Source organism: Sus scrofa, chromosome 1 (assembly GCF_000003025.6).
Source record: "Sus scrofa isolate TJ Tabasco breed Duroc chromosome 1, Sscrofa11.1, whole genome shotgun sequence".
Lineage (NCBI taxonomy): Eukaryota > Metazoa > Chordata > Mammalia > Artiodactyla > Suidae > Sus > Sus scrofa.
The window spans coordinates 184361837-184378985 of NC_010443.5; the positions used below are offsets into that span (position 1 = coordinate 184361837).

Consider the following 17149-nt stretch of genomic DNA (forward strand, 5'->3'; position numbering starts at 1 on the left):
AGATCCCCAAACTGCTAGGCCATCAGGGAACTCCTCTTGGCTCCTTTTTTAAAAACACTAAATAAAAAGAAAGTTTCAGGATCTGAAAATGACCTGCAGATACCACTGTTGTGCAGAGCTTTTAGCTAAGAATCATAAAAAAATCAAGGATCCGCCCTAGCCCCTTTATTACTTATCTAGCAGAAATTAAGTCCTGACAGATTAAATCACAGTCTACCAACCCTATGTACAATTTGATAAGTCATATGGTCAATTTATTAATTTAGATTCAATGATAAATGCTAAACTACTGAAATTTATTACTGAACATACTTTATCTTACGGCAAGAGGTCTCAGTCATATTTGCACACATAGAAACCCTCAGCCTATTGATAGCATCTGCTCCCATTATAATGGAAAAAGAACTTGGTGATACAATGGCATGTTACTATACAGCAAAATTTGGGGAGATGTATTTATCTGTTCCAATAACAATATAAATGACTCAAATTTGAACTGTTGTACATGCTTATCTTCAAGTTCAACACTGGAAAAGTATGGTTTATGCCCACACTGCAACTATTGTATATAATTAAACAATCTACAATAAACTAAATTCATAATATTGAAGGCAACAATAATTTTAGTGTGAAAACAAGAAGAGAATCAACAAAAAACTATAACCAACTCAGGACAATACTGATGATGTTAGAGGAGTTCCCATTGTGGCACAGTGGAAATGAATCTGACCTAAAACCATGAGGTTGAGGGTTCAATCCCTGGCCTCACTCAGTGGGTTAAGGATCTGGGGCTGCCATGAGCTGTGCTGTAGGTCGCAGACATGGCTCAGATCTGATGTTGCTGTGGCTGAGGTGTAGGCCAGCAGCTGTAGCTCCGATTGGACCCCTAGCCTGGGAACCTTCATATGCCATGGGTGTGGCCTTAAAAAGCAAAAAGAAGAAAAAATACTGATGATGTTAAATGTCCTTTGGGATAACTGCAGAAACAACAACTATTTATGTGTGCACATGTACAGGAATTTTGCAACCTGGCTATGCTCTACTTGGCAGACAGATTTATTAGGAGAATACTAACTAAGCATTCTCAGCTCTATAACAAACCTGAGTAATTCTTTAATAAAACACTGCAGTCCTCCCGTGGTGTGGCAAGTTAAGGATCAGTTTAAGGATCTGGTGTTGTCACTGCAGTGGCTCAGCTCACTGCTATGGTGCAGGTTCAATCCCTGGCCCAGGAACTGCCACATGCCACATGAGGGGCCAAAAAGGAACAGAAAACCAAAAAAATCCAAAAACACTTTAAACTAGTCCGCTATTCATGTGAAAATGTTAAAGTATATAACTATAACTATACTAACTCATCTGGGAAACCTGAATAAAAGCCTTGCTTTGAAGGCACTTTCCAACAAATCCATGGGAAACCAAATCACCATCGGTATATGGTGTCAACTAATAAAAATTAAAAAAAACAAAACATCCAAAGGATCAGGGCTATGGTCCGGATCTGGTCAAACTACTCTTCTTCCTGGTAGGTTGGTAGGAATAAAACACAGCATAGCAAGACTTGGGCTCCAGCCCACTGTGTTCCTTACTAAGTCATTTGACATTCCTCTGAGCTTTGATTTTCCCAAGAATAAAATGGAGATAGTCCCAGGTACCTCTCCTAATCTTTTTTAAAAGGCCTTGACAATGTAAAATACTATGCAAGCATTAACTACTACTACCCACAAATACGTTGATACATACCAGCCTGACTATTTTGGAGGGTGATATTTTTTCTGTTTGTTCTTGAATAAAGCATCTAATTGTACTTTCTGTACCACTGATTTCAAGAGTACATCTTTATGGGAATTCCTGTTGTGGCTCAGGGGGTTAAGAGCCGGGCTAGTATCCATGAGGATGCATGTTCAATCCCTGGTCTCACTCAGTGGGTTAAGGATCCAGCATTGCCATAAGCTGAGCAACATAGGTCGCAGACGCCACTCGGATCTGGTGTTGCTGCAGTGTAGGCTGGCAACTGCAGTTGCGATTCACTAGAAATGTTAATATGATTAAGTATGCTTCTTCATTTACTAAAATTTTTTGCAATATTTTTTATTCTGGCCAATCTTACAGGAAAAAATCCAACTGTTTAATCTGTACTTCTTTTCTTATTAATGAAACTTAGCTCTTATTTAATGTACACTGGTCATTTAATGTTTTTCTTCTGGGAAAACATCTACCATTATATATGGCCACTTCAAAAAGACTATCCAAAGTATCTAAAGACCATATCCTCTACCTTAGTGAATCTCGGTTTGAAAAAAACATGAATTCTGTGGAAAGATCTTTTTTTTCCCCCAAATACAATACACTCATCTTAAAATTCATGGCAAATAAAAAGCTTAATGGTTTTCAGATACTTAGTTTGCAAAGTCTTTCTAAAGACATACCTCCATTCTCTAGGTAACATACATCTCATTCCTATATTTACCTCACATAAAACATTATAGACGTGTGAAGTATATCTCTTGAAAAGGTTAATAAGTAGTCCTCTTTTCCAGTACAATTCCTAAAGTTATCTGAATTAGTGAGCTAAATACCTGAAAATGCAGTTTCCTCTCAAAAGGAAAAAAAAAGGGAAGATTTAAACCTCTTAAAAGATAAAGCGTAATTTTCTGTGTGTATTTTAACTGGCTCACCATTACTATCCATTAATCACCTTTAATAAGCCATTCAGATTTTACTTGTAAAAATTCTGGGGAAAATTATGGCATTAATATACATTTTTAATATTATTCATAAAAGAAACAAACAAAAAGGTACATCTATATTCAAACCTCTATAAAAATATTTATACCCAAGCATAAAACATCACAGAATCTGGCAGAATCATTTCATCACAGAATGATTCTGGCAGAATCATTTCATATCAGTTGCTTTAATTGTTTTTAATACCTTCAAAGCACATGAATATGCCTTTTCTCCAACATTAATGGACTTAGGATCATCATCATCCAAGTCTTCCCAAATCCTCACATCACCATCGCTTCCACAAGTTACAATACAGCTGTGAAAGAAACACATTTATTAAAAACTCACCCAGCTTTAGGCCTATTAAACTTTGGGAATGCTACCTTATCTCTATTTTAATAAAATCAAGTTACTAGCCAACATGTTTTCTCATTTTATATACACAAACATCAATAATAAGGACTATTAACCTCCTATTCTGCAAAACGAAAGGTGAGTTTATGTTCTCTAGTTTCTCCTTGACATAAAATTCTTTATATATTTGTAATAATGTAAGAAAAATGAATGTGTCATCTCTGTAACAGCAGGGATCAGGTCTACTTTGCTTACTATTGTGTCTCTAGCACAAAGCAGTCTCTGTTAAGTAGATTTGATAAATGTTGAATGAATAAATGGATGAATGCAAGAGCTCAATTATCCAAAGCAGATTATTCAAATGGCTGTCAGCTCTCTAATCTTGTTTTGAGTGCTTTTATTCATTTGGTATGTGTCCTATTAAGACATATAAAAAAGCAAATAAAATATAAAAATAATATGGTAAATGGCCAAGAGAAGCCATATTGAAAAACTATGAATGAAGTTCCCATAGTGGCTCACCAGAAACCAATGTGACTAGCATCCATGAGGACTCGGGTTCGATCCCTGGCTTCGCTCAGTGGGTAGGATCTGGCGCTGCCACGAGCTGTAGGTGTAGCTGCAGACGAGGCTCGGATCTAGTGTTGCTGCGGCTACAGCTCTGATTTGACCCCTAACCTGGGAATCTCCATATGCCATGGGTGCATAAAAAGACAGAAATAAAATAAAATAACACAAAAACTATGGATGTTCAGAAAGAAAAAATTAACTCCCATCAGAAAATCAGAAGCGTTTGTAAGAAAAGTGATTATTAACATTAGGAAATCAAAGGATAGCTAGGACTAGACATGCTGAGATTGGTGAAAAGGGCATTTCCAAACAGACAAAATTACATAAACCAAAATATGAAGATAGTGAAGCACAGGGTAGTTTACATGGAGCAGACAGGCCAGAAAACTGAGGAAAAAAAAGTAGATTGGGGTCATCCTCTTTAAGATGACATGTCAGAGTGAGGGGCTTAGCCTCTGTTTTATCAGAAATAACTAAGACTACAAGCCACAGTTTGCCAAGGACATTTCTGGGAGTTACGTATCCAGCTGGTTTGGCATTTGTCCTTATTTTTCATTTTAGGACATATTGGTATTAGTTGTGTCAAAATTGTCAGGTGGATTTGACAGACTTCTTTGCATTTCTAGCTTCTGTTATCATCTTGTTTAATAGTGTAACACATGGAATGAATAGAGTTCTCACCATAACATGGAGATAAACAGGAAAGACAACCAGTGATAACACATTTTCCCCTTTCCAATCCTTTCTTTTTCTTTTTTTTCTTTTTTTTCCAGGGCCACACCCACAGCACATGGAAGTTCCCAGGCTAGGGGTTGAATCAGTGCCACAACTGCCGGCCTACATCACAGACACAGCAATGCAGGATTCAAGCTGCGTCTGTGATCTACACCACAGCTCACGGCCACACCAGATCCTTAACCCACTGAGCAAGGCCAGGGATCGAACCCGCATCCTCATGGATCCTAGTCGGGTTCATAACCAACCGCTGAGTCATAACAAAACTCCTCCAATCTCTCTTGATGTACTGTAATACCTCTTTTCAAGGACAACAGGTATTATCTGCTAAGAAAAAAACAAAAGTGAAGTCAGACATGATGCCGTGGGAAGAGTGATTTCTTTCAGTTTCCAGAGGTGATGGTAGAAGTATTTCATATCCCTGTTCCAACCAGCTATCTGGTGTATAAGCTAGGTGTTCTGAGGGAGATGTAGAAAGTTGCAGTTGCCAGTTGGTGTTGCAAGTGGGAAATTAAACTGAAATAACAGTGGAATTAATAAGAAATATATGCAAGAAATAAAGTTCAACAGTTCTTTGAAGAGCTTTTAGAGTAGTCTGAAATTTCTTCCTACAATGTTTTTGTCATTTACTGTAGGAATAAAACTATGTAATTTTATTGTTGGCTATGTTTTTAAAATTTTACCAAAAAAAAAAAAAAAAAAAACTCTAATAATCAATGGAGAAAAGCTGAAAACCTTCCTGCTAAAATGTACAAGACATCCAAGACTCTCACTATTTTTATTCAACACAGGAATGGAAGTTCTAGCCACATCAATCAGACAAACACAAGAAATAAAAGACATCAAATTGGAAGAGAAGAGGTATCCATGAGGATGTGGGTTCGATCCCTGGCCCCATTCAGTGGATTAAGAACATGACGTTGCTGTGAGCTGTGGTGTAGGACACAGACCCACCTCAGATCTGGTGTTGCGGTGGCTGTGGTATAAGCCAGCAGCTGCAGCTCCGATTTGACCCCTAGCCTGGAAATTTCCATAAGCCACAGGTGCGGCCCTAAAAGACCAAAAACATAAATAAAAATTTAAAAATAATAATAATACTAAAAAGATTAACATTTGGTATGCATTTATGTATACTAACAATGAAATATTAGAGAAGGAATATAAAAGACACCTTTTAAAATCACACCACCAAAAATTAAATACCTAGGAATAAACCTGACCAAGGAGGTGAAAGACTTACATGCTAAGAACTATAAAACATTAATCAAGGAAATTAAACAGGACTCAAAGAAACAGAAAGATATCCCATGCTCCTGGATTGGAAGAATTAATACTGTTATACTACCCAAATCGGCCTATAGATTTAAGGCCATCCCTATCCAATTACCCATGACATTTTTCACAAAACTAGAACAAATAATCCAAAAATGTACATGGAATTATAAAAGACCCAGAATTGCCAAAGCAATCGAGGAAGAAAAAAAGAAAGCAGAAGGCATAACTGTCCCATACTTCAGACAATATTACAAAGCTACAGTAATCAAGACAGTGTGGTACTGGTACAAAAACAGACATACAGATCAACAGAATGGAACAGAGAGCCCAGAAATAAACCCAGATACCTATGGTCAATTAATCTTTGACAAAGGAGGCAAGAATATAAAAAGCGAAAAAGACAGTCTCTTCAGCAAATGGTGCTAGGAAAACTGGACAGCTGCATGTAAATCAATGAAACTAGAAACACCCTCACACCATACACAAAAATAAATTCAAAATAACTTAAAGACTTGAACATAAGACGTGAAACCATAAAACGTCTAGAGGAGAACATAGTCAAAACATTCTATGACATAAACTGTATAAATGTTTTCTTCGGTCAGTCTCCCAAGGCAATAGAAATAAAAACAAAAATAAACCAATGGGACCTAATAAAACTTACAAGTTTTTGCACAGTAAAGGAGGCTATTAAAAAAAAAGATGAAAAGACAACCTACAGGATGGGAGAAAATAGTTCCAATGGATGCAGCCGACAGGGGCTTAATCTCTAAAATATACAAAACAACTCAACAACATAAAGCCAAACAACTGAATCAAAAAATGGGCAGAAGACCTAAATAGATATTTATCTCTCCAAAGACATACGGATTGCTAACAGGCACAGGAAAAAATGCTCTAATTATTAGAAAAATGCAAATCAAGAATATAAGGAGGTACCACCTCAGGCTATCATTAACAAGGCTACAAATAACATGCATTAAAAAAAATAAGACTACACATAACAAATGCTGGAGAGGGTATGGAGAAAGGGAAACAAACCTCCTGCACTGTCGGTGGGGATGTAAATTGATACAACCACTATGGAAAACAGTATGGAGGTACCTTAGAAAACTATATATAAACTACCACATGACCCAGCAATCCCAAGCCTGGGCAAAGATCCAGACAAAACTTCCATTCAAAAAGATACATGCACCTCTATGTTCACTGCAGCACTATTCACAACAGCCAAGACATGGAAACAACCTAAATGGTCACCGACAGATGAATGAATTAAGAAGATATGGTATATATACACAATGCAATACTACTCAGCCATAAAAAAAGAACAAAATAATGCCATTTGCAGCAACATGGATTCAACTAGAGACTCTCTCTTTATATGTGGAATCTACGATTGTTTCCCTAGTAGTACAAAGTGAGTATGCATCTTTTAAAAAATGACTTTTCGGAGTTCCTGTCATGGCTGAGGGGAAACGAATCAGACTAGCATCCCTGAAGACACAGGTTAGATCCCTGGCCTTGATCAGTGGGTTAAGGATCTGGCCTTGCTGTGGCTGTGGCATAGGCCATCGGCTGCAGCCCTGATTCAATCCCTAGCCTGGGAACCTCCATATGCCATGGATGTGGCCCTAAAAAAATACAATAAAAAATGACTTTTCATAAGAATTCAATGATGGAGTTCCCGTCGTGGCGCAGTGGTTAACAAATCCAACTAGGAACCATGAGGTTGCGGGTTTGGTCCCTGCCCTTGCTCAGTGGGTTAAGGATCTGGTGTTGCCGTGAGCTGTGGTGTAGGTTGCAAACGCGTCTCGGATCCTGCGTTGCTGTGGCTCTGGCATAGGCCGGTGGCTACAGCTCCGATTCGACCCCTAGCCTGGGAATCTCCATACGCCACGGGAGCGGCCCAAAGAAATAGCAAAAAGACTGAAAAAAAAAAAAAAAAAAAGAATTCAATGATATTCGATAGAACCTTCTGAGATAATGGAAATGGTCTACATCTGCCTACTAAGCAATTAGTAGTGACTACTGACTAGTATGACCAAGGAACTGAACTTTTGTTTAATCTTAATAGCTACATATGACTACTGGCCACTGTACTGGACAAAGCAGTGCCAAAACAATGACACTTGTTCTGAATTAATTTTGTTTATTTTTCATTCTAGGTTTTCTAGGAAATATGAAAAATGAAATCATAACTATTATTACGTTGTCTCTCTCAGTAAAAAGAACACTTTCACTCAATTAAATGATACTGGTTTTATAGCAATGTTACCAAAGGTTTTAAAAAGAAAATCAGTCAGATTAATTTCAATAATGTTTTTATTTTCCCTTCAGTTCATGGAAACAAAGTAAAGCTCTCGGAAGTTCAAAGCAAAGCTTGTGCAAAGTGAAATATCTGAAACTACTGGGAGTTCTACCTAATTGCATTTGAAGGGTTCAACACTAAAGATAAAATTCTTAATTTTCTGGTAATAATACACATTTTGGTAGAGTATAGCATTATAGTAAAAACATTTTTACTAAATTAAGAAATCTATGGGAGTTCCAGTTGTGGCTCAGTGGGTTAAGAACCTGACTAGTGTCCACAAAGATGTGGGTTCAATCCCTGGCCTCGTTCAATGGGTTAAGTATCTGGTGTGGCCGTGAACTGTGGTGTAGGTTGCAGACATGGCTCCAACCCTGCATTGCTGTGGTTGTGTAGGCTGGCAGCTATAGCTCTGATTTGACCCTTAGCCTGGGAAGTTCTACATGCTGCAAGTACAGCCCTAAAAAGCAAAAAATTAAAAATAAAAAAAATAAAGTGTTTTGAGTATTTGAAGAGTGACCTTATAAAATCTAAGTGTCCTTATAAAATCTAACAATGGTATTATTATTATTATTACTATTATAAGCAAGTTCTCTAAACCTTAGTTGCATTTTGTTCAGAATCAGTTAGAAATCCTTTTTTTTTTATAGTAACAAGCATTTTTATTTTTTCTACTGTACAGCATGGCGACCCAGTTACACATACATGTACACATTCTTTTTTCTCCCATTATCAGGCTCCATCATAAGTGACTAATCATAGTTCCCAGTGCTACACAGCAGAATCTCATTGCTAATCCATTCCAAAGGCAATAGTCTGCATCTATTAACCCCAAACTCCCACTTCTTCCCACTCCCTCCCCCTCCCCCTTGGCAACCACAAGTCTGTTCTCCAAGTCCATGAGTTTCTTTTCTGTGGAAAGGTTCATTTGTGCCGTATACTAGATTTCAGATATAAGTGGTATCATATGGTTTTTGCCTTTCTCTTTCTGACTTACTTCACTCAGTATGACAATCTCTAGTTCCATCCATGTTGCTGCAAATGGCATTATTTTGTTCTTTTTGCTGGCCGAATAGTATTCCTTTGTGTATATATACCACATCTTCCTAATCCAATCATCTGTCGATGGACATCTGAGTTGTTTCCATTGTCCCAGCTATTGTGAACAGTGCTACAATGAACATGAAGTTGCATGTGTCTTTTTCAAGGAAAGTTTTGTCCGGATATATGCCCAAGAGTGGGATTGCTGGGTCATATGGTAGTTCTACGTATAGTTTTCTAAGGTACCTCCATACTGTTCTCCATGGTGGTTGTATCAATTTACATTCCCACCAACAGTGCAGGAGGGTTCCCTTTTCTCCACACCCCCTCCAGCATTTGTTATTTGTGGACTTACTATAGTTAGAAATCTTGAATCAAAGCATTCAACTTAAGTCTTTGAAGCTTTTAGTGAAATGTAATTAATGAAAACAAAGCTTATACAGAGGAGACACTGAAATTCATCTCTACAGAAGCAAATCAGAACTGAACAAATTGTATATTAAAAGATGAAATGGTGAATGACTTAATTTTGATATTCAGTAGTTGCTCTCTGGGATATCTTGGCTTTTGGGAAGAACCCTCTGATATACCTCCTCTTTTCAATTGCACAAATTTATATCCTGTGCTAGAATGAAATGGAGTAGGCTTAAAATTTGTGAAATATTCAAAGGAATCACAGAGAGAATTTACTTGATGAATTTTGTCTTTAAAAATATGGTAGATTTTATCATTGAAAAAGGGTACTGTAAATGCAGGTGAAAAGACAGAATCTGTAAAAATGCTGGAGGTGAAATATTTATCCATTTCAGGTAAGGCAAATTTTTAAAAATTGAGACTTCCTTTTAGTAGAATTTGCTCTAAGCTTACCAAGTAGGTTAGAACCTAAATACTACTGCAAAATACTATGATTTAAAGAAAAGAATCAACTGAAGGTCTCACTTCAAATTTATTAACCATAAAATGCAACTCTGAAGAACACTAGAGCCAATTTTATTAGAAGAATAAAAAGACTATATTGAAAAAACTTTTTTTTCAGAAAAATATCAGCTACATCATGTTAGAGACAGGCTAAAAAAATTAAGGTATATGAATATGTACCAAGAATCACTATTTTATTTATTCTAATATTTAGATTATAGAATCTAAACATTTTGTTCATTTAAAAATATTTTAATGTGGAGTTCCCGTCGTGGCGCAGTGGTTAACGAATCCAACTAGGAACCATGAGGTTGAGGGTTCGGTCCCTGCCCTTGCTCAGTGGGTTAACGATCCGGCGTTGCCGTGAGCTGTGGTGTAGGTTGCAGATGCGGCTCGGATCCCGCGTTGCTGTGGCTCTGGCGTAGGCCAGTGGCTACAGCTCCTATTCAACCCCTAGCCTGGGAACCTCCATATGCCCCGGGAGCGGTCCAAGAAATAGCAACAACAACAAAAGACAAAAAGACAAAAGCCAAAAAAAAAAAAAAAATAGGCAAAAAAAAAAAAATTTTAATGTCACAAATAGAGAGTTTTTCCTGGCCATGCCCAGGGCATGCAGAAGTTCCTGGGCCAGGGACTGAACCGGAGCCATAGCAGCAGCAACTGAAGCCATAGCAGTGACAACACACAATCCACTGAACCACCATGGAACTCCACAAATACATTTTTTAAGAAAAAAATGTTTTGGAGTTTCTATTGTGGCTCAGTGGTTAACGAATCTGACTAGGAAGTATGAGGTTGCGGGTTCAATCCCTGGCCTTGCGCAGTGGGTTAAGGATCTGGCGTTGCCGGGAGATGTGAGCTGTGGTGTAAGTCACAGACTCAGCTTGGATCCTGTGTGGCTGGGGCTGGGGCTGTGGCTGTGGCTGTGGTGTAGGCTGGCAACTACAGCTCTGATTAGACCCCTAGCCTTGGAACCTCCATATGCCGTGGGTGCAGTCCTAGAAAAGGCAAAAAAAACAAAAAGAAAGAAAAGAAAAAATGTTTTGAAATGGTTTATTTATTTATTTATTTATTTTTGCTTTTTCAGGGCCGCACCAGTGGCACAGGGAAATTCCCATTAGGGAGTCAAACACAACAGAAACTTCCTGAAATACTTTCTTAATAGAAATAAGTTTCAGATCTACCAAAACAGAATAATTTGCCAATAAATCAGTAATTCAAAAAACTGTAATTTTAATTATTTTGAAATATTTCTCCCCATTTTTTTTGGCCACGCCCACAGCATATGGAAGTTCCCAGGCTAGGGACCATACCTACACCACAGCAGCAATCCAAGCCACTGCAGTGACACTGGATCATTAACCCACTGTGCCACAAGGGAACTCCCCTTCTCCCCATTCTTAAAGATGTCCTGGTTTAGATGAGAAATTAAGAAATCCACTGTAAATTTCTGAGCAAAGGATGAATTCTGTCATGCCCTTATCCTTTTTATGACATAACTACAAGAAACCAATGATTACCAAGGTATCCTCACACAATGTTCTTTGCCTAATCTGATGACACACGCCCCCCCAACCTTCCACTGGGCCTCATGAGATTCATGGTCAGGCAGCAGCAAAATCAGCTTTTCTCTAAACATTCCTCTGAGGACACCGTTTCCTCTTCAGCCCACTTAAGTGGTGGCTGATTTCTTTTCTACATCCCTCTGGGGCTTGGAGCTGGGCCTTTACTGCACTTCATTACCATTTCCATTCTATTGCCACACCCTACTCTCCCTTAAAAAAAGTGAAAAAAATATAAAACTGCCACCAGACCACCTCCAGATTCAGAAAGAGAAATGCCCCTAATTCTCTTAGGATGTTTGCCCAGGGCTCATTGTAATTCTCTCGCTAATAACACTATTCCTATCATAATTCTTGGTTTGTTTTTTTTTTTGGTTTTTTTTTTTTTTGTCTTTTTGCTATTTCTTGGGCCGCTCCCGTGGCATGTGGAGATTCCCAGGCTAGGGGTCCAATCGGAGCCACCGACCTATGCCAGAGCCACAGCAACTCGGGATCCGAGCCGCGTCTGCAATCTACACCACAGCTCATAGCAACGCCAGATCGTTAACCCACTGAGCAAGGGCAGAGATTGAACCCACAACCTCATGGTTCCTAGTTGGATTTGTTAACCACTGCGCCACGACGGGAACTCCCAATTCTTGGTATTTTTAATATTCATGTAGATGAAATCTTCTGATTCTCAATTCTGTCCTCCACCCCACCTCAGACACCTGTGGTCACAGCCTAGATTTTTGTCTTTACCAACAGTTACAACTGCCTCATAATCTCAGCTTCGATCATCCTAATTACTTGCCCTTTCATTTTATGCCCTTAATATCCTAAATCTAATAATTTTTAAAATTCTATTAGGATTGACAATTTATTGAAACTACCTTTTTACTTCCTCTCACTCCCTTCAAATTATCACATCCCTTCTAATCAGGTTTAGATTCCACAGTCTGTCATTAAAGTTACTCCTCTGCATCACCCTCAAACTTCTGGAACTTCTTCACTTTGTCATATTTACCTGGCAAACCCCAACCCTGGTTAAATCCAACTCTCTACCTATTAATAAATTTGTACTTACAGAGCTAAATATGGCTGAAAAAGCACTTAACCGGGTTATTTGGTCTCACTTTAAGGTTTTATTTATTTATTTATTTATTTATTTATTTATTTTTGTCTTTTAGGGCCGCACCCGAGGCATATGGAGGTTCCCAGGCTAGGGGTCAAATCGGAGCTGTAGCCACCGGCCTACACCAGACACAGCAATGCCAGATCCAAGCCGTGTCTTAAACCTACACCACAGCTCACAGCAACGCCAGATCCCCAACCCACTGAGCAAGATCAGGGATCGAACCTGCATCTTCATGGATACTAGTTGGGCTCGTTAACCACTGAGCCACGATGGGAACTCCTCATTTTAAATTTATAATCACTAATTTGAACTAGGCCTTTAGTTCTACCCTGCAACCCAATTACACTTCCCTATTCCATTCAATTTTCCCTCTATAAACTATCTCATCTCTCTCCTTTCTTCAAACCTCTACCTCATGCCCACTCTCAACTAATGACTTTACCTCCTATTTCACTAAGAAAACAGAAGCAATGTATAGAAATGGTCCACATGTTCTCCCCATCCCTCCCAGGCACTCCTTCCCTCTATTTATAAAACTGACCATACTCCTATCTTTGGCCAATCTCTCCACTTGTACTATAAATAGCCCCTTTCACCTACTCAAGAACATCACTCTAGAAATCCTCCCTCTTTTACTCTAACATCAGCTTATCCCTCTGTTAGATTATCACCACTGATACATATGCCCTAATTTCACTTAAAACAAAAACTGGAGTTCCCATTGTGGCTCAGTGGATTGAGAACCCAATAGCTTCCGTGAAGATGAGGGTTTGATCACCGGCCTCTCTCAGGATCCAGTGTTGCCACAAGCTGGGGTGTAGGTTGCAGATGCAACTTGGATCTGGCATTGCTATGGCTGTGGCATGGACCCACAGCTGCAGCTCCGATTCAACCCCTAGCAAGGGAACTTCCATGCACCACATGTGTGGCTGTAAAAAGACAAAGAATGAAAAATAAAACAAAAACCACCTTTCCTGACCCCACATTCCTACCCGACCACCCTCATTCTTTTGAGTGTTATCTTTAAAAGCTCCAATTCCTCCCTTTCCATTCTCCTGAATCCACTGCAACAAGGCTTTTATTCTTACCACTTCATTGAAAAAAAAAAGTTCAAGATCATCCATAGCTCCCATATTACTATATTTAATGGGGAATTCTCAGCCCTCAACTTACCTACCAACAACATTTGCCAGTCTATTACTTACTCCTCCTTAAAATACTTTATTTGGCTTTTTTTTTTTTTTTTTTTTTTTGGTTTATTTCTTTTAGGGCCACACCTGAGGCATATGGAAATTCTGGGCTAGGGATCGAATGGGAGCTGCAGCTGCTGGCCTACATCACAGCCACAGCAACGCAGGATCTGAGCCATGTCTGCTACCTACACCACCGCTTGCAGCAACACAGGATCCTTAACCCACTAAGCAAGGCCAGGGATCAAACCCGCATCCTCATGGATACTAGTCAGGTTCTAAATCTGCTGAGCCACAACAGGAACTCCTATATGGCTTACTGCTATCATTCTTGTCTCTTGGTTTCCTACTTTTCTAGCCATCCCTTATTATTCTCTTTAGCTAGATTCTCCTTCTCCTCCTACTTGATCTCTAAATATTTTGGAGTGCCCAGGGCTTGGCCCTTGAATTTTTTCTTAACGACATTCATTCCCCTCCCTAGCAGATTTCATCCAAGTTCACAGCATTAAATATCATCTATATACTGACAACTGCCACATTTAGATATCCAGCCAGGACCTCAAATCCTGAATTCCGGGAGGTATCAGCTAAAGATGTAGATCTCTATTTCTGGCTCACATTTCTTCTCTGAGCTTTACATGCATTTATCCAACTGTCTACATTTCTAGTTGGATTTCTCAAAGACATCCTATACTATGTCCAAATGCAAACTCATAATCTCCACCCCCTGTTCTACCTCTGAAAAAGGCTCCTCTCCAAATACACTGGATATCTGCAAAAGGCCAATTATTTCTCCAGAAGCATTCAGAAATACAGACGTTATCCCAGACACCTCCCTCTCTTTCATCCCTAATATGTGATCTATTCTGTTGATTTTACCTGTTTAGTATTTCCTGAATGTATCCTCTTTTCTCCATATCCATGTCTACCGGAGTCCAAACTTCCAACACACTCAACAAAAGGAGTAATAGATACCTTCAAATGGGCTCTCTGCATCCACTCCTACCCCTTTTCCAATTCGTCCTCCATGTATATGCTCAAAAACATGACTGGTTACATCTGTCTGCTTCAAATCTTTAATACCTTCCTACTGCTTTTAGGAATAAAAACAAAATTCCTTAATAAAGTCCTAAAGGCCTTGGATAAGATGTCCATTTCCTACCTTCACAAATTCATCTCCCATCAATCTCTGCATCACTCTCTACACTTCATCACGACCCCACTGCCCCCACCACCCATCTCTTCATACTTCTTAATGCCCCCTTAATCTTCCAATCTCATCTCAAGAAACACTTCCTCAGGAGTTCCTGTTGTGACTCAGCAGTTAACGAAATCCGACTAGTATTCATAAGAACGCAGGTTTGATCCCTGGCCTTGCTCAGTGGGTTAAGGATCGGCGTTGCTGTGGGCTGTGGCATAGGCCAGCAGCTACAGCTCCAATTCAACCCCTAGCCTGGGAACCTCCATATGCCATGGGCATAGCCCTAAAAAGACCAAAAAAAAAAAAAAAAAAAAAAAAGAAAAAAAGAAAAAAAAGAAACACTTCCTCAGAGAGGCTTTCCCTGCCTCAAACTAAATCAACTTCCCCTCATATATGCTAAATATACACTTATTTTTGCAACTGATTTGTACTCTTTCAATCTACAAAGATCTTAAGGGAAAAGATTATGCTTTAGGCTATTGTATCTCTAGCCCCCACTGGAGTAGACATGCAAATTTTTTTTTAGTGAATGAATCAACATAGGAGGAATAGCAGAAGTCACACAATTAGACAGTACTGCATAGGAACGGGATTTAGAAAAATAAAATGGATGATGGAAGAAATTCTCACAGTGAGGTATGGGGAAATCATCTGGCTTATACATGATTTAACTTAAAACTTTATCCTAACTAGAACAGCCTGTCTTATGGACTGTCAAACATAGGCTGTTCATTGGCTTTAACCACTAAGGAGAAGAATTCATTAAAATATCAAAATGGAGTAACTGCAGTTCAAGTATTCAAAACGGAGCTAGGTGGCCACTGTGGTTTTAGACACATTCCTGCATTACTGAGAACCTGAATTTTCTGAACTATATTGTACCCTAGGATACCACCAACCGTTCTCAAAACAATATGCTAGCAGTTGCCAGCTGCAATTCTATGGTATCAAGGTCTCCCCTTATAACTATGCAACCATACTGAACAAGTAACCCTTACTTAACAAGCACCCTTAATTCTCACCAGCTGCAGTTATAACTCTTCACAAACAACTTACGTAACTTTGCAGTATTCGCTGTTATAAGCCTCCCTCATTGTGCAGTCTGATAGAACACAATTTAAGTGCTTTAATCTGTGTCTCCTGGGCTACAGCCCTCAGCTTGGCTCAAATAAAACTCTTTTCTATTCCTAGTATAGGCCATTTATTGATTATTTCCCTCTACAGGGACTAGAATAACCCTGCGACAATATCACCACTTAGGAACCAAGCTGAAGAAATAAGAGGAAAAAAAAAGCTGTTTGAAAGTTAAATACAATTTAGAACGGGAAAGGGCATCATAAAAGGCAAGGAAGGATAAAATATCCCGAAGACAGAAAGGGCCACTAAATTTGACAAACAAGCAGCTACTGATCTAGCAAAAGAACTATTATTAATAATAATAGTGTGAGATGCTCAGGGGACGTGAACAAAGGGTTAATGTGGGGAAAAGCTCACACCCTTCCAACTCCTCTGGAAGTAAGATTTCACGCTCCTTAACTTTCTTGATACACTGAATTACCACGGTCTGAATGAAACAGTAAATATGAGGAAATATATGTGCCATTTTAGATTTCAACCTTATTTCTATCCGAATAATTTTAGGCAGACAGCTAACAGGACATATAAGAATAACTGTTCTAATAAATCACACCTGAAACGTTCCTTTTGCTTCTCAAAGTGCCTTACCTCCCAGAATCATCAAAACAGACATCTGTGTGTCCCTCTGTGTGTCCATATCTCATAGGCTTCTGTGTGGCAGGCATCTTTTCCTTTACCTACCTGAAAATGTTTTATAAAAGCTAGTGTTATTTTAAAGCGGCAAGAAGAGAGGTTAGTCTCCTCCCGGACACACCTCGGCAGCCCCTTTTCCCCCACCCGAGGGGCAGAAACAGGATACAGGAGAGGCTTGTAAGACACTAAGCCAAGAAAAAGACACGCTTCTCCTCCATGGGCCGCACGGACGCTGACTGCAGGGAGGAAAACTCACCCAGCAGACCGGACCCCTGCGACTGTGAAAAGCCAGAAGCCAGCGCGCTCAGGGCCGCTTCCCGCGCTTGGCGTGATCGCATACGGCGCCTGCGCCAGTCCGCCCACGCCCAGCGCGGG

At 39.3% G+C, this 17149-nt stretch overlaps 1 protein-coding gene across 2 annotated transcripts in view; it reads right to left on the reverse strand.

Annotated features, from left to right (window-relative positions):
- WDHD1 (WD repeat and HMG-box DNA binding protein 1) overlaps positions 1-17138 on the reverse strand; it is a 78684-nt gene extending 61546 nt beyond the window's left edge. The window contains exons 1-3 of one of the 2 annotated variants that reach the window (XM_021102265.1): positions 17031-17138; positions 16730-16822; positions 2935-3046 (exon numbers count right to left, since the gene is read on the reverse strand). In XM_021102265.1, the coding sequence (XP_020957924.1) occupies positions 2935-3046; positions 16730-16806 (189 nt within the window). In that variant the 5' untranslated portion in view covers positions 16807-16822; positions 17031-17138. The remainder of the gene's footprint in view (positions 1-2934; positions 3047-16729; positions 16823-17030) is intronic. The other variant, XM_021102266.1, reaches the window with a different exon arrangement.